This window comes from Eumetopias jubatus, unplaced genomic scaffold, assembly GCF_037043125.1.
Source record: "Eumetopias jubatus isolate StellerSeaLion01/CBP00866 unplaced genomic scaffold, mEumJub1_p1.0 scaffold_7, whole genome shotgun sequence".
Taxonomy (NCBI): Eukaryota; Metazoa; Chordata; class Mammalia; order Carnivora; family Otariidae; genus Eumetopias; species Eumetopias jubatus.
In genome coordinates this window covers 12,803,662-12,819,640 of record NW_028274813.1, presented here as the reverse complement: position 1 = coordinate 12,819,640, position 15,979 = coordinate 12,803,662, and the positions used below count along the sequence as shown (strand labels likewise).

The window sequence follows — 15,979 nt, the reverse complement described above, 5'->3', positions numbered from 1 at the left end:
AACAGCCAGGGATGGCATGCAAACATACGGGTGCAGCTACATCCCAATCACGGACACTTAAATTTCCGATCATTTCCACTTGCCACAAACTATCGTTCTTCTGAGATTTCTCCCAACCACTAAAAATGTAAAAGACCATCTTAGTTCACAGCTGTACGAAAACAGGCAGTGGGCTGGACTTGACTGACTCGAGGGCTAAGGGCTTCCAGCTCCTGCCCCAGAATATCATCACGGCTGAGGTAGCAGGAAAATCCCAAGCTTGGGCTTCACACAGCCCGAGTTCCCACCCACGACTGGAGGCCCCCCGGTCTGGGGCCTCCTCAGAAATCCTAAAGCACCTCCCTGTGACAACAGAGCCCGCGGTGGCTGAGGCTTCCTCTGCCCAAGAGTCCGACCCTCCCCTCCTCCACACGCCCCCGGCCCCAGCCCAGCGGGGACGGGGGGCATCTGTGCACCCCGGGCCTCGGTCTCCTCAGCTCTGATGTCCCACACGGCTACCAGGAGCTCAAAGAACAAGGCCTCTGAGACGGTTTCTGGACAAACGAGAGGCAAGAGGAGCTGTGTCCTGGGGACGCTGCTGTCCCTGAGGCGTCCTGAAGGGGGTTGGGACCAAGGCACTCTTCCCGTCCTCTCTGTCCTGGGATCTGCTTATGATCTCAACTGAGATGGTTCTGCTGCTTATTAAGAAGACAATTTCCAACCTCACACACCACAAGGGATAGCTCTGCCTGTCCGGAAATTGGGGCGCTCCCAGGTGAGCTCCATCCGAGCTGCCCCGGGATCCGGAGCCCAAGTCAGCCATTCATGCCACTTCTCTAGAACAGTGTGGATACTGAACTGCAAAGACGAGAGACAAGTGTAGACACAGCCGAGGGGACGGACAGAAGACCATCCTCTGCTGTTCTCATGTACTTCCCTGACCCTGCGAGAAGCAAAGGGCAGATGGAAAGCTCTCTTCTGACACATCCCTGCCAATCATGGTGTCCGTCTCCCCTTCAAATGCCTCTGTTCCCTCCCGGCCCCTGTACCACCTTCCACATGGTCTTCGAGCGCCAACACCAACGAGGACCCATCACCACCCCACTGGGCCCAGGGCTCTCGTCCACGTCCCGGGGCCTCACCTCACAGTGGTTGTCCAGCTTGGTCAGCGAGATGTCCATGTTCTGGTGCTGCTCCTTCAGCTCATCAAACCGGGCCTGCCAACGGTTCAGCTCCAGTTGTGAGTTGTTCAGGGAGGTTTTCAGCTCCTTGGTGTGGGAGTGCAGCTCCTCGTACTCCCCCTTCAGCTGGTGGTGCAGGAAATTGACCCTGGGGGCGGAGAGCCACAGGCCAAGGGCTGAAGGGCATGGCAGGCTCTGCCCCCCCGCTGTGCAACCTGACACAAGAGGGCAGCCTCCCTGGGCCTCAGGTTTTTCAGGTGTAAAAGGAGAGGGTTGAACAAAATGAGCAGTTTTCCAACTGTGTTCTTTGGGGTCCTGTGAGGGTCCCCCTGATGCCCCACGCTGGGCTGGGGGAGACAGCGTGGGCAGGCTCAGACACCTGCTCCCACAGAGCATCACTGTGATGATCTCTTTTACATTTAAAGTTTTGGCGTATTTGCATATGTACTTGGAAAAAAGGGTTCGGCTTTAACCTTTTTTTTTTTTCATTTTAATAAGCTATTTTGCTTAGCCAATATATCTAAAAAAAACCAAAAAACAAAAAAACAACGAAGCAGGACATTTTTGCTTCAAAATCATGTGTCTACATCCAGCTCTTCTTCCCAATTTCAAGCTCCTTTCTAATTTCAACTCCTGAGATGAATAAAGTATGAGATGCCAGGGTATTATGGAAATCCACTAAATTTATCATAATCATAACTATCATCCAACCAGGACTTCTTAGGGGAAAGATTTGTATCCGAAAGCTCAAATTATCAGAGGCTCATGGACTTCATCTGGACACAGATGTGTCTTGTTTGCCCTATACACTTCTTTTAAATGGGTCAGTGTGCCAACATTTAAAAACCTGAAGGTCTCACATCAACACTCAGATGTCCAGTTTCTCTTAAGAAAAAAGCATAAGATGAAAGAATGACCTGGAAAGCTCCGGCCTGCCTGCCGGCTGACAGCCTTCGGCTGGTGTGTATTCCCCATGTCCCCGTCTGGCCTGTCACCAGCACTCCCTCACCCGTGAGCCCGGCCTCCTGGGTCACTGGAGGCCCCCGAGTGTGCACATTCACGCAAGGATGTGGAGAGGAAACAACTTCATACGGTCATGCCTTTGTGATGAGACAGGACCTGATTCACATCCTGACTCTGCCATTCACTAGAAGCACTGACTTTGAACAGGTTAGTTCATCCCTGAGCCTGTTTCCTTATCTATTATTAAAAAAAGGGGGCTGGGTGGGTGGGATACCAGTTGTACAGTGGATTCTTGTTATTCGAGGTAGTAATGCTCTATAGAGTCCCCATGATCACTGGACTGGCGGATACCGAACCATGGCTTCTTGGAAAAGCACAGGGTATACGTTCCTGCAAGCGCTGGTTACATTTTAGTCAAAGGGATCAAGACATTCCTTATTTTATCGGGGTTTCTGTTTAAAGACACCTCTTATAATATACTCATGGCCATAGCACCGTAGCTCATGCCTGAATGGAGCTTCTCGAATGTGTACTTTCTCCAGAAGGCTGTCACGGCCTTGCACGAGGAGCCCTAGACCACACTTCAGCACTCCACTCGGGGTCTATTTTAAATAGTGAAATTGCAGGGGCACCTGGGTGGCTCAGTCAGTTAAGCATCTGCCTTCAGCTCAGGTCATGATCCCGGGGTCCTGGGATCCAGCCCCGCATCAGGCTTCCCCGCTCGGCGGGGAGCCTGCTTCTCCCTCTCCCTCTGCCTCTCCCCCTGCTTGTGCTCTCAAATAAATAAAATCTTTAAAAAATAGCGAAATTGCCACCAAAAAGCACAAAAATATGAAAACACCATGGCACCAAATAGACTACAAAAATATGCTTCTTCGCAGTATGAAAACTACAGTGAGAAGGCAGAGCACCCTTGTTTGCCCTCAGCTGGAAACACGTCTCCGGGGGACTCAAGAGTCAGACCACCCTGGGCACGTATGTGAAAGCACCATGAGTATCAATCTGGGGATGATTTTAGCAAATAGGCGATTTTAGCAAGCAGGTGAATTCACGAATAGAGAATGTGTGAATAATGTGGATCAACAGTGTGTCCTTCATGAGATCGCCCGTGTGGCCAGCATCAGAGGAGGGTCCATGCTGGATACAAGGCGCCGTCTCCAGGGGTCCCTTGGGTCCTTCCATCCCAGCCACCGGTGAGAGGCCCCTCTGAGCCTGTGCCCCCCAGCTATGAACACAACAGGGTTTGTAAAAACACACGACTGCCAGGGGATTCTGCGGGCCTTCTTGCAGTGGGGCTGGGCTGGCCCACAGGAGATCCCAGACGGCGGCCGTCCTGCACGGGGCCGGGTGGGATTCCCGGTGCTTACCTGTCCAGCTCGCCCCGCAGCCGCTGGTTCTCACCCACGGCCATGGCGCCCGTCCTCTGCTCCTGCTGCAGAGCCTCCCTCTCGGCGTTTAAAACCTTCTCCAGCTCATCCAGCTCTGCCTTGCGCTTCAGCATGCCGTCATGCCTGTTGGAGGGGAACACACCCGCTCGGAGCTTGCCTGGGGCCTTCTTTTCCTCCAGTGAGCGAACTCCCTGGAAGACTATGAAGCCTCCCATAGAAAATGGGGTTCCTCTGGCGGCTTCTCTTTGCAAAGTGGAGGGGGACGGGGCAGGGAACAGACGGGGCGAGAGGCAGGGCAGAAGAACCGGAGAATGGAGGCTGGGAGAGCTGTCTGGGCCAGGGGTCTCCTCTAGCCCCACAGCAGAGTCCTCCTCTTCCCACCCGACAAGTCTCCAAGGTCCCTTGGATTCCCTGCCAAAGCAGCCCTCCCTCCCTTGGCCACCTGGGCACACCAAGACTCTGTTTTCTGCACTTGGAGCCCTTCACTTGGGGAGTTATAAATATATTACTAGGTGGTTCACTAAGCACAAACAGATCTAAAAGAAACCACAAAATAAACAGGCGAATTCCACCACACACAGCAGTTAATCCCTCTTCACTGGGGGCTGGGTAGGCCCTCCCCCCTCCTCCCCTTGAGAACTGAGTCTCCTTGTTCTTGGTCTGTCCTGGTTGCGGGGACAGAGGCTTGCCTGGAGGGGGCCTCGCAATTGCCAGAGGCCAGTTTTTCATGCATGCACGTGCGCATGTGTGTGTCCGTCCACACACACACACACACGTGCACACCCCCCCTTCTCAGGAGCCCCAACCACAGCCCTCCCTCTTCCCCCTCTGCTTAGACTTTTCTCTCCTTCTCCAGCCCCCGTCTCCGTGGTTACTGCACAGCCGGCTCTGGAGGGCAGCAGAGCACAGGAGGATGAGCTCCTGACCAGCCCGGGCTGTCCCTCCTGCCTGCTGGAAACATCCGTGTCCACACAGGACTCACGATCTCCCTCAAGTCCAAGGCAGTGACTGCCGAACCACCTTTCAGCTGTCCCCGTTCAGGGAAACCCTCTTTTCCAGACCCCCTTCCTTGTCTGAGCTGTTCACACTCATAGACAGTAGGACCAGGGTGCCCAACCGGTCTGCACACCTCCACCCCTGGCCCCCCACCCCCACAGCAGGCCGCACTCGAACCGTCTGACTGGAGCCAGGACTTGTCGGGGAGTCAAACTCAGAAACGTGCTCTGGCAGCTGTTCAAGGACAAACTTTCATGCGGTCTTTAGCCACAGGGCGGAGGCTGCCCCAATGTGGACAGGTGTACAGCTGGAAGTGGAGGTCCTGTCTAGCTTTTCAGGTGGTGTCAAGTCATCCAGGTTTGACAAATGAGGGCCACGGGCAAATGATTGGGGTTCCCCAAATCCTGCTTCCCTACTGTAATGTCTTAGAAAAGCCCACTGACCAGGGATAACTGTAACCACTAGTAACCACCCAAGTGCAGGACAGAAACTGTGTGTCTCGCTCACCAGCGAGTCCCAGGTATGAGGCATGGCACTCAGCAAATATTTATGAAGGGGATTAGGAAATGAGCATCTAATTTAAGTGTCAAATAAAGTGAATACAGAGCCATCACCACTGTGTTCCAGGTACCTACATTTCCAAACCCACAGCCCTGCTGCAGACAGACCAAAGGGGCCTCCAGACATCTGTCCCACCAACTTGAAAATTCAAGTACCACAGTAGTTCAGCCCACTGTTTTGACCAGGAACAAGACGGAAAACAACGCTCAACTCCTCCCTCAAGCTGGTCCACATTCCACCTGCAAAACCCTCCCCCTTCTAAACAGACACTAAGAATATCATGAGGCGGTATCCTAACATATAAGAGGATGTTACTGTAAGACACGTAGGTGGCCTGGTGAGTGGTGGGCATGGAGCTCGTTTCAGAGCTCAGTGAATGCTGTTTGCTCCACTTCCTGAGCCAACTGGAGAGGACCCCTGCCACGTCCAGACACAGCATCATGCACATAGTACATGCTACGTGTCGCATGAACCTGGGACAGGCTCTGGAGAAGGGCGGAGATGGAGATGCCTGGATGCAGAAGATACTGATTTTGGCTTCCTAGGAGCAGGTGCCTCAACAGCCCCTGAAGGAAGGAGATCTGGGTGGGTAAAGCAGGTAGAGGAGCCCAGACAGAGGCAAAAAGGAAGCAGTGGGTGAGTGAATTAATGAACATCACCCCCCCCCGCCGTGCCCTCGGCCTCATCAGACGCCCTCACAGCGCTCTGCCGGCCCAGTGATCCAGATGAGCCAAGGGAAAGGCCACCTGCAGGGACACCTGACAGGCACAGGACATGGGTAAATCACTCCCTCCTACGCTGCGCCTGAGCCGTATGCCCGAGCCCCTTTGCAGAGACACGGCTCCCTCCTGTGTCCAAGTCAGGTGTACACCATCCCTCCCCCTCCCACCAGACTCCGGGTCCTGCCACAGCTGCCTGGGGGGCCAGGGGCCATCAGGGGCCTGCCCGGGGCAGGAGCTCAGGCAACCTGAGCTGACCGAACTTACTAGACACCCACGAGCCTGGATTTGTCAAGAGCACACAAGTGAAGATCTGGCCATTTCAACGTATGCAAATTTTAAATTAAAAAACGAAAGGAAGGCAGGCAGGTGGAGAGAGAGGGGTATGGCTGAAACCGACCTGGGGGTTTCACTCTACTGTTCTGTTTGCTTTCTATATATTCAAAAGCTGCCACAATTGAAGGCTGGAAAGCCAGCGTCCCACAGCTGGATAGGGAAACCAAGGCCCGGGAAGCCCAAGTAAGCACGTCACAGTGGACTGGCCGTGGTGGTGGTGGACGTCCTCCTTATGCCCGATCTGGAGAGGAGGAGGGAGGTGGCGGGGGTCCTCAGGGAAGCAGGGATTCGCCGTGGCACCGCCTTCTCCACAGAGGGACTCTCCTGTCACTCAGGCTCCAACTGCACACACTCTCAACCGCTGAGCGTGACTCCCGATTTTATCTCCCTTCGGGAAAGTTCGGGGATCCCCGGACAACGTGGGAAGGCGGGGAAGGCTCCCGGGCAGGGATGCGAGCCCCAGGGGTGCCCCAGACGCCCACACGCACCTCTCACGGAGCTCCTTGTGCTCCAGCTCCAGGTTGCGATGCAGCGTCTTGAGGCAGCTGTGCTGGTGGATGAGAGCCTCGTACTCCGAGGACTGGCGCTCGTGCAGCGCGGCCAGGTGCTCGTGGTCCTGCAGCAGGGCCTCGTAGGCTGCCGTCAGCCGCTCCTGCTGCCGCTGCAGGGTCTCGTTCTCGCTCTCCTTGGCCGTCTGCTGGTTCTGGAGCAGCGTGTACTGCGCGGTGAGCGCGGCGCTCTGGGAGCTCAGAGTGGAGTTCTCCACCTGCCGAGAGGGAAAAGAGGCTGCCTCACAGACCCAGCATCCCCACGCGCGGCGACCGCGCCAACACCGGAGGTGGACACCAAGACCCCAGGGACCTTCAGGGCAGGCGACACCCCGCCGCCAAGATGGCTCTCTCTCAACTGCAGGAACTGCTCTGGGAAGAGGCTCATCAGACCGTCACACGGGGCTCTGTCCTGCACCCCTCCCCAATGGTGACCTTTTGGGGCAAATTACGTCCTTTCTCAGGAGAAGCTCCTGGGGCGCCCTCTTTGACCACTTTCAAAACATCTATTTCTAGGACAAGTAGAAAATCAGTAACGATAGAGAACACGTGAACACCACCACCAGCCACCCTCACCTAACGGATGTTTACAGAACCACCGCCCAACAACATCCCAAACCATCAGAAAACCGAGCAGGGAGCACTGCCTAATTCACTGTGGGGCCAGAATGACCAACTGCAAAACCAGACAAAGGCATAACCACCACCACCACCACCACCACCACCACCACCAAAACCATGAACCAGTCTCCTAGTCTGTTATTTTAATAGAACCAACCACAGCCGCTTTGCCAAATAGTTTCCTGTTTACTGTCCTGACCCACGTTGCACATTTTCAAACACTTTTCTCACAAACAGCATTAACGAAGGATTAATTCATTTCCCCACAATCTGTTAACTGTAAATAAAAACCAACATCCTCAAATAGATGGCACGGGACGTGAGTTTTGCTAGAAGCTCCCAACAGCCTGGCAGCCACTTCCTCCCCTACTTCCCTCATGGAGATTCAAAATTCCCATCAGCTTAAAAAAAGGCTCTGCCAGGTTTTATAGTAAATGAACCTGGTTAACTCTGTTGAGCTCAATGTATCTGAGCCCAGGATCTCTTTTCCAAGACATTCCTAGTAAAATCTCAAGGAACAGACCTGGGAAACAGGCAACCCTACAAGGCAAAGCAGAGAAACCGAGTCCCCAGCCCTGCCCTCACACGCTCAGTCATGGAAACAGCTACACACCAGAACTACCTTCAAAGATCCTGAGGCTAGGCACCCCCGTTTCCAATAAGCCTATGAAACACAAAACAAAACTGCACATCCTCCCATGCGTAGCCTGGCTTCCTGAGGAGCCAGCATGCTGGGGCTGGTCTCCAGGAGACGCAGAGAAACCCCCCCCCCCCGCCACCGCCCCCTACCAGGGCCCGAGGCACAGCGCTCACCTGCAGCTTGGCCGTCTGGGTCTGCAGTGTGGTGTTGTGCTCCTGCAGGAAGGCGCTCTGCTTCTGCAGCGTCAGGATCTGAGTGCTGAAAGCCACGTTCTGGGTCTCCAAGTGCTGTAGCTGTTCCTTGAGCAGCTGCTTCTCAGCCTGCAGGGCCGCATTCTAGGAGAGGCAGAAGCAGAAGGCCCATCAGACACCAGCTCGGTCAATGCTCACCGGTCCCAGGCACGGGGGCTGTAAAGAACCTTGAAGAGTTGACACTTTGGGGTCTAAAGCCAGAGTCCACAGGTTAAGAGAAGTAACATGTTTCTCTCTTGGAAAAGACGACCAACAGAATTGTAGGGGTAGGAGGAGAGAACTACTTTTTTTGGTATGTGCTTTCCAGACAGAAATGCATGCACGTAATGGGGACACTGCTTCCAACCTGAGCATCTGAGTGCAAGGCCAAGGTGAGCTGGGGTTAAAGCCAAGGCATCTCTTCTCTCTTTAATGCCTCTGTTTAATGCTTTCTGTTGAACACCCCGAGAGTGCATTTCTGTGAGCTTCTCCCACTGGACAGGGAGTCAAAGACTGTGACCACACCTCACCCTGCTCAGGAGTGACAGCAGGTAGAATAAATGAGTTGTTTCATGAGACCGATAAAGACTACTGTGTAAAATATGCCACCAACGGGGCCAGGACATGTGGGCTGTAGCCTGGTGCTGTCTGTCGCTAGCATGGGAGGTAGGGTTAAGTCTTTCTTGCTTTTTTTAAAGATTTTTTAATTTGAGAGAGAGAGCACAAGCAGGGGGAGAGGCAGAGGGAGAGACAAACTCCCCATTGAGCTGGGAGCCCGACATGGGGCTCTATCCCAGGACCTGGAGATCATGGCCTGAACTGAAGGCAGATGCTTAACCACCTGAGCCACCCAGGCACCCCATAGGATCGAGTCTCTTAAACTCTGTCTCCGCTTTCTCAGCTGTCAAATGGTGAAAATCCTCACTATCTGCTTCACAAGGTTGTTGGCAGAGTCAAATAAATTCAGGGGATTAAACATGCACTGGCAAACATCTTCTGTAAAGGGACAGATCGAATTTGGGTGTTTGCCAGGCATGTGGGTGTCATTCCAACCAGTTACCTCTGCCACCACTATGGTGGGAAGACAACCCCACACAGTATGTAAACAAAAGGCGTGTTTCTGGTCCAATAAAACTTTATTGACAAAAAGAGGCGGCGGGCCATGGTTTGTCAACCCCTGGGAAAACACTGTGGAGACAGAGGACTGGTGTACAAACTACAGGCCAAGTTTGATGGGCAGGCAGACGGATTCGCCGTGGGGAAAACGTGAATCCACCCCTTTCCGCTAGACAGGGCAAAGAGATCTCCAATGAAAAGGAGCTTGTAGGACTTGCCAGAACAACTTAAGAAGTATTCAACTAAAGAAAGGGCGCCTGGGTGGCTCAGTCAGTTAAGCATCTGCCTTCAGCTCAGGTCATGATCCTGGGGTCCTAGGATCCAGTCCCGCATCGGGCTCCTTGCTCAGCAGGGAGCCTGCTTCTCCTCTGCCTCTCCGCCTGTTTGTGCTCTATGTCAAATAAATAAACAAAATCTTAAAAAAAAAAAAAAAAAGCATTCAACTAGATCTGGATAAATCTCAGCAGATTCTGGCATCCTGGGTCCTTTACCCAAATGGTGGCCTATCAACGGGACAATCAATAGGGCACACTGGCTCGCTCGCTCCCTCTCTCTGAGCAAAGGCAGCAGGGGCAGCCCACTCACATTCCGCTCCAGCTCGATGGCCCGGTCCTTCACTCGGAGCAGCTCCATGGTGGCCTCCTTGTGGCTGGGCCCCCAGGACTCCTTCCCCTGGTGACCAGTGACCAAAGTCTCCACAGGGTGTTTGAAAGAGTTCTGTAAGTGCTTCCCTTCCTCCCGGTTCTGCCTGAGGGTCTCACACTCTGTCTTCAGCTGCAGGGTGTGGGAACAGGAAAGCGGACTTGGCGCAGGAAGAGGCCAGCTCAGAGCTCCCTGTTCACGGCTAGAGGACAGCCCTGCAGCAAATCTGACTCCTCAGCATCCCTAAACCCTCACCCGGCACTAGGGATGAGCCCAACACCCGGCTTTTGCTCTGTGAGGAATGCACAGAACCCATCCTGCGCTCCCCCATCCTTCCAGAAATCGGCCTCAGTCCCAACTTCAGCCACATGACCCTGGCAAGTCTTCTCATTTCCCTGAGCCTCAGCTGCCTACTCCATAAAACGGAGGCGAGCCTGGTGAATACAGACCAGGGGATGTTATAAAGACCCTTCCAGCTCGAGAACTGCTTTTTTTGAGATTTCCTTATTCAATCACACAGCCAAGAAATGTGCCAGTGCTTCAAAAAGAAGAGCTGGAAAGCATGTATGTGCCAGGAGTGGACATCCTGACCGAGCCCCTATGCACCCATGCCCGTCCCATTTGAGGGTGCCCAGGAGACTCTAGGCCTCTGCTTGGTCCTGATGCTCACAATCTCACATGTGTTCTCATTAGTGTCCCAGACCCTGCCTATCAGACTAAACATAGCTCTGGATGTGGCCTCCTCTGCCCTCAGGCCTCTGACTCACTCTGGTTCCGTCCAGCCCCGGTGCATAGGACTCTGATGGTAGCCCCCATCAGAACCCCGTGGGTCAGCACATCTGCTCCAGGAAACGGGCATCCAGCGGCCCCTCTGCTACCCAGGTGAGGGGCTGGAGAAGGTGCAGTGGGGACCTCAACGGCTGGGACTCACAGTTGGCCCCGAAAGGGATCACATCTTACCACTTGCAGTTCATTCTGTAACTGGTGGTTCAGGCTGGCTTTCTCTTCCATCTGTGCTTCTAAGAACACAATCTTTTCTTCTTTCATGGCTAATGTTGTTTTTAACGCTGACTCATTTCTGCTCTCCGAAATACTGAATTTTCTGAAAAATACAAATATACAGTAGTATTTATCTGTCTCTTCTGCCCACAAGCTCCCAATCTCCCAGCTTCCAACACCTGTCTCCCCCACTGAGCCGGTTTCCTTTGTAACTCTGCAGCATTTGGCCCAGGAGAACCTTACGAGCCACAACCCATCACCCAGAACCCTCCCCAGGGCTCCCCGCAGAGACACACCCGTGACACCTTCAAATGAAACACGACTGCTGCAGTTTTATAAGCATGGTCTTAGGGAGGGATTATTGTGGCCATTTCACAGATGGGGAAACCGAGTCTCAGAAAGGTTAAGCAATGTGCCCAAGATCGCAGCGTGAGCTAGGTAAGTGGTCAGTCTGCATGGCCTTTCTGCCACACCGACAGGGTGTCACGGTATCCGTCATGTGGATCTTGTCAGCTACAAGTCCAGCAGAAGTCCATGATACTGGATTTCCTTGAAAAATGAGATCATTTTGGAAAGAATTGCAGGTAAAGATCACAATGGTTAAATTTTGGGGACAGGGGAGAGAAACAAACAGGTAGGTGGAGGGCAGAGGATGTGTAGGGCAGTGAAACTAGTCTGTAGGATCCTGTAAGTAGATACAGGTCATCACACAAGTGTCAACACCCGCGGATGTACAGCATCAGGAGTGAACTCTACTGTCAACTGTGGGTTCGGGGTGATGATGGGTCAGTGGGGGCACATCGAGTGTAACACATGCACCACTCTGGTGGGAGAATCTGATATGGGGGAGGCTGTGCCTGGGGCGGGAGGCAGAGGGCATTCAGGAACTCTCTGTACCTTTCCCTTAATTTTGCTTTGAACTTAAAACTGGCTCTAAAAAATCTATTTTAAAACAATTAAGAAGCCTTTCCACTGCACAAGAGAGTCTCCTTTCACTCCTCCCTGGGAATCTCCAGGAAGAAGCCCCATCCCATAAAGGACACCAGCCCTTTCCAGAGACCACGTGACAAGCAGCCCCGAGCTGCGCAGAAAGAACCGAGCTCTGGAGCTGGGGGCGTGCAGCGTGTGGCCACGGGTATGCGCTGTGAGAGCCCACAGACCCCAGCAGGGAGGTGCTCACGTGTCGCCATGGCTGCTTTCGTCCTGCAGCAGTAGCTCCTTGTGGAGGCCGACCTTCTCCAACCCCTGGCTCAGTTTGTCCAGCTCGCTGCTCAGCTGCTGGCTCTTGAGCTTCTCCAGCACCAGGTCCTGCCAGGATAGGGAGAGGACAGGGCTGGGACGGGAGCCCAGCAGGGAAGGCCTGGCACAGGCCTTTCTCAAGGCTGAGCAGCTGCCTTCCCGGGTCATAGCTGACTCAGGTGTCCTGAGGGCTGAGCAGGCAGTTCAACGGGGACAGGTGAACCCCAGGGATGTCCTCCAAAGGTCAGGGGAGAGACACACGTTCCCAGCTTCCCAGCACCGAAGGTGACCAGACTACACGGCAACGTGTCCAGGACGTGTGTCTGCAACACCCTGTACGTTGGCCTTTGAGTAGGAGGCCTGGATTCAGACAGGATTGCCTTTTCAGTGGAGTAATGTAATGAAATACTTTTTTCTGTAGTGAATTCTCTGCAAGGAGTACAAGGAGAAAGAGGATGTTACTTTAAGCCCTGGTTCTGGTTTGCTTTGCACAAGCGGGTGCTCTCCTTCAGGTGGGTCACTTCCTGGAGGCCCACCTTCTTCCCACACGTCTCGGGAGCTCCCCAGGCAGGTACCGCGCTCTGCCTAGGGCCACGGCTATCGGCATGAGAGCCGACCCCCCACCAAATCCTCAGGCCTGCCGTGGCAGTGTGACAGAGTGGGGCTCGCCAAACATTCCATCTTCTCCCCCCATATTTCCCAGCCCCCCTGCAGTTGGTGGGCGGTTCTGGCCAGTGGGCCGCGGGTGGACGTGCCGTGGGCCACTTCCGGCTGCAGCACAGAAGAGCCCGCGTGTGACCTCCCGGCTGTCTCTCTCCTGCCACGGCGACTGGCCAGGCCCCGTGCTGGGGCAGGGGGGAACTGCAGAGTCACAGCACAGATGGCAGGGTCCCCGGGAGTCCACCTGGACTCTCGTGAGTGAGAAGTCAGCCACGGGTGTGAGGAGCCGCTACGATTCTGGGGTTGTCTGTGACCATGGTGTAACCAATGTGAAGCTCACAGAGACAGGGACCAGGGGTGGTTACTCCTGGTTTGCGTCTCCCCCCGACAGCACACGGATCTGCCTGCACCATCATCTGTACGCCTTTTAGGACACAGAGACGGCTGTGTGGTCACCAAATCTCTTCCCTTTTCTTCCCTGGCACGCAGCTAACTTACATTTTCCCGGCTCACCTGCAGCTAGATGCGGCTGTGTGACCGAGTTCTGCACAGGGCACTGTGGTCCCTCTCACTCACACTCTCCCTCATCCAGCTGCTGCCATGGGATGGCCGAGCCACAGGGTGGCAGAAGCCAGGAGCCTGACTCACTGCATTTACGGCTGCCCGTGAACAGCCACGCTGGGCTCCTACGTGCGCAGGACCCGAATGCCGTGCTGGGCCATTCAGATGTTCAAGTTAGTTCTGAAAGCAGTTTATTCCCTGCTCCCCCCGCCCCTCTGCCCCCGCCAAATACTGAAGGAATGCTCAGACGACCCATGCCATAAATACTGGGGAAAAAGGAGGACATACACTTCGCAAGAAACTTTAAAATGTTCACGCCCAGGGTGCCTGGGTGGCTCAGATGGTTAAGCGTCAGGCTTCGGCTCGGGTCGTGATCCTGGGGTCCTGGGATCGAGCCCGACATCGGGCTCCCTGCTCCGCAGGAAGCCTGCTTCTCCCTCTCCCTCTGCCTGCCGCTCCCCCTGCTTGTACTCTCTGTCAAATAAAAAATAAAAAAATCTTCAAAAAATAAAGTAAAATATTCATGCTCTTAGATCCTATAGTTTCACTTCCAGGAATACAGCCTGAAAACAGAGAGAGGTGTGTGCAAGGATGTCCGGTGTTATTTAAAATAATGAAAAAAACTGGAAAACCACCTAAATGTCCAAAAAGTAATTGCAGTAAATCTACAGGATCTACTGGATTAATACCTTGCAGCCATTAGAAAGCCGCGGCTTAAATCTTACTTGCTATGATGAGAAAAGGTAAAAGGTACAGTAAGTAAAAAGCAGAAGAGCTTAGGATGCAGCAGAGGAGGATGCCAAGCATGTACACGTACAAAGGCACACTGCAAGTGATGGGACAAAACGAGCCACACCGTGAGTGGTGGTTATCTCTGGGCAGGGAGACCGTAACAGGGGCTGTGCCCTTCGTTCTTCATCCCTGCAGACACCAACCTGTGCAGAATCAGGGAGGACACGCACAGGCCCGCTTCCGTTTGGGAGGCGCACCACCCAGCACGCCCGTGCGACTTGGGGTCCAGGCGCCAACCCCGCGCCGCCAAGCCCCTCACCGTGGGGGGCCCTGCCCACAGCCACTCACCTCTCGCAGGGTAGTCAGCGTCCGCGTATGCATGGTAACTTGCTTGGTGAGGTCCCTGTTGTCCCTCTCCAGCTCCTTCAGCTTGCTGGCCGCGTCCCTGCAGCGGGCCAGCTCCTTGTCCAGGGCGCGGCTCTCCTTCTCGGCAGCGGACAGCTTGGCAGTACTGTCGTCCAAGACCGCATCCTTGAGCTCCACCTGCTGCCACAGCCTCTGGGCCTCCTTCTCCAGCAGCTTCTTGTCTTTCTCCAACTGGGCCACCTCCTGCTCCAGGGCCTTCCTGTCCTTCCCCGACCCCTCCAGCTGCTTGTTGGCGAGCCGGAGGGCCTCCAGGTCGCGCTGCAAGGCCTGGTTCTCGGCCTCCAGCTCCCTGAGCTCCTGTTCCAAGGCCTGGGCCTTCTGGTTGCTGCCCTCTAGCGTCTGCTGCAGCCGCAGGTTCTCGGCGCTCACACCCTGGTAGCTGAGCTCCAGGCGCTCGGACTTCTTGCTCAGGGCCTTCAGCAGCTCCACGTTTTTCCTCAGCTCCTCCTTTTCCCGCTCGAGCTCCTCATTCTCCCGCTCGATCTGCGCCATCTTGGCGCCAGTGAAGCGCATGGTCTCCACCATCCGGCGCAGCTCCAGGTTCTCCTCGTCCAGCTGCTTGTTGTCCCGCTCCAGACCCTCGAGCTGCACCGACACGTTCTGCAGGGTGTCCAGCGACTTCCTCAGCTTCCGGTTCTCCAGCGCCAGGCCCCGACTCTCGCGCTCCAGGGCGTCCACCTTCTCGGTGGCAGTGTTCAGGGAGGCCACTTTCTGGGCCAGCTTCTCGTTCTCCTTCTCCAGCCGGTGCAGCTCCTTCTCCAGCTCCTCAACCCGCTCCACCTTCTCCTTCACCTGCTCGAAGTCCTTGTGCAACTGCTGCTTCTCGAATTCCAGCTTGCTGAGTCTGCTGCTGGTCTCTGTCACCGTCTGGTGGAGGGCTTTGTTCTCCTTCTCGATGTCCTTTGCACGGGCCTCACTGTTGACCTGCGACCTCTCCCGCAGAGACCACACTGCCTGGTTGAGATGATCCTTCTCTTGCTCAAGATCCTTGATCTGCAGAGAAACAGAATGGGCACGACAGAGCGGCTGCAGGGATGTCATCCAGTGATCTGGATCCAAACTGGGAGACGAACGTGTAGGCCCCCGAGAGAGCACCCAGAGCCGTCCCACTGCTTCCTAGGGGCCTGGTATGGATACCAGGTAAGGGGCACTCATGCCTTAGTTCAAGCCAAAACACATCCACAGCAGCCACAGTGAATCAGAAACATAAGCCCCAGCTCTCCCTCGGAGTCAAAAGAACAGAAGAGACTTCCCTGGTACTTTTCACCCTAGCCGGCAGGACCCCCATGACCTGGGCCCATCCACCTGTGGCCTCCCCCCTTACACCACTCTCCCCCAGCAGACACTGCAGATGATCTTCCCTCTGCCTTGAACACTCACCATCCTCCCCCCTTGCCCCTCCCACTGACCTTCAGCATCCCTGGGTACTCCTCATCCTTCAG

General features: G+C 54.7%; 1 protein-coding gene across 1 annotated transcript in view; it reads right to left on the bottom strand.

Annotated features, from left to right (window-relative positions):
• Nucleotides 1–15,979, bottom strand: part of CCDC88C (coiled-coil and HOOK domain protein 88C) — a 125,094-nt gene that overhangs the window by 23,014 nt on the left and 86,101 nt on the right. Inside the window, exons 15-22 of the mRNA XM_028098298.2 lie at nucleotides 14,460–15,530; nucleotides 12,100–12,227; nucleotides 10,881–11,022; nucleotides 9,864–10,052; nucleotides 8,106–8,267; nucleotides 6,612–6,889; nucleotides 3,491–3,634; nucleotides 1,122–1,308 (exon numbers count right to left, since the gene is read on the bottom strand). Coding sequence (XP_027954099.1) covers nucleotides 1,122–1,308; nucleotides 3,491–3,634; nucleotides 6,612–6,889; nucleotides 8,106–8,267; nucleotides 9,864–10,052; nucleotides 10,881–11,022; nucleotides 12,100–12,227; nucleotides 14,460–15,530 — 2,301 coding nt within the window. The remainder of the gene's footprint in view (nucleotides 1–1,121; nucleotides 1,309–3,490; nucleotides 3,635–6,611; nucleotides 6,890–8,105; nucleotides 8,268–9,863; nucleotides 10,053–10,880; nucleotides 11,023–12,099; nucleotides 12,228–14,459; nucleotides 15,531–15,979) is intronic.